The sequence below is a fragment of the Rhinolophus sinicus genome, chromosome X (assembly GCF_036562045.2).
Source record: "Rhinolophus sinicus isolate RSC01 chromosome X, ASM3656204v1, whole genome shotgun sequence".
Taxonomy (NCBI): Eukaryota; Metazoa; Chordata; class Mammalia; order Chiroptera; family Rhinolophidae; genus Rhinolophus; species Rhinolophus sinicus.
In genome coordinates, this window is record NC_133768.1 from 10743454 (window position 1) to 10744435 (window position 982).

The 982-nt window shown below is 43.0% G+C and overlaps 1 protein-coding gene across 1 annotated transcript; it reads left to right on the forward strand.

Annotated features, from left to right (window-relative positions):
- The first annotated feature begins 382 nt into the window (after positions 1–382).
- LOC109455010 (succinate dehydrogenase assembly factor 4, mitochondrial) lies at positions 383–734 on the forward strand. Its single transcript, XM_019746254.1, has 2 exons — positions 383–446; positions 514–734. Exons 1-2 carry the CDS (start codon positions 383–385, stop codon positions 732–734), a joined length of 285 nt encoding a protein of 94 aa, XP_019601813.1.
- Positions 735–982: the final 248 nt, after the last annotated feature.

Below are 982 nucleotides of genomic sequence, written 5' to 3' on the forward strand. Positions count from 1 at the left end.
CTTTGTTTCCTTGGGATGAGTTCTTTTATAGGAGACATTGTCCAAGTATGTGAGGAGCCTGGTAAACCAACCCACAGTCCCCCAGACACTGACAGCTTTATCGGAATCTGCTGGATCTTTACGAATGGGGCTCTCACACTAGAGCCTGACACTCTTGTTTAAGCTGATGTCGCATCTGTGCTGCTCTGAGTATCTCTCTTGAGCAGTGTGCCAAGGTCCTTTTCAGACAAGTAGTTCTCTGGCAGTAGTTCAAGATAGTCCAAGATGAAATTTAGCCTTCAAGTACTTATTGAATGTCTATTGGTGAAGAGCTGTGTTAGGTTCGGGCTGAGGAGGAGTGTACTGTGGGGAGAAATAAAGATGCCCAAGAGGAGTCAGCACGATGACCTTATACCAGCTATCCCAGTTTCTCAGTCGTGTTCTGGCCACAGCGTGGAGAGTGGCAAATGTCCAGTACCATGTTAAGTAGAAGTGGTGATAGTAGGCATATTTATCTTGTTCATGATTTTAAAGGATCATCCCTTCTGTGTTATTCTTTGAGGAAAGTAAGTTCTTCTCGAGGAGGAAAGTCTGAACCTATCAAACAATCCCTTAAGAAGCCAAAGTTACCAGAAGGCCGTTTTGAAGCACCAGAAGGTACCCATTTCGAGAAAGAACTACTGACAAAATTTCCAGATGATGTTAATTCTGTTACCAAAGAAAAAGGTGGACCCCGGGGCCCAGAACCTATCTGATATGGAGATTGGGAACAAAAAGGACATGCTGTATTGAGTTTTAAGCCACGTATTCATTAATTTCATGATATGATTCATGACAGCTATCAAATATGTAGGTAAAATTTGGTGGCATGAAAACATTTATGGTCTTCGTGTTCATCAAACACAAAACCCTGAAGCCTTAAAAAGGTGCTGTGGTGGCAATGGAAATGCATCACTCAAATTTGCTCCTGTGGGAAGTGGAGTTGACTGTGAATCCTAGCTGC

Bases quoted from the DNA above. Each gene is read 5' to 3' on its own strand.
- LOC109455010 (XM_019746254.1), top strand. From the start codon at position 383: ATGACCTTATACCAGCTATCCCAGTTTCTCAGTCGTGTTCTGGCCACA. The intron at 447-513 runs ATGTCCAGTACC...ATGATTTTAAAG, and splicing joins CACAGCGTGGAGAGTGGCAA to GATCATCCCTTCTGTGTTAT.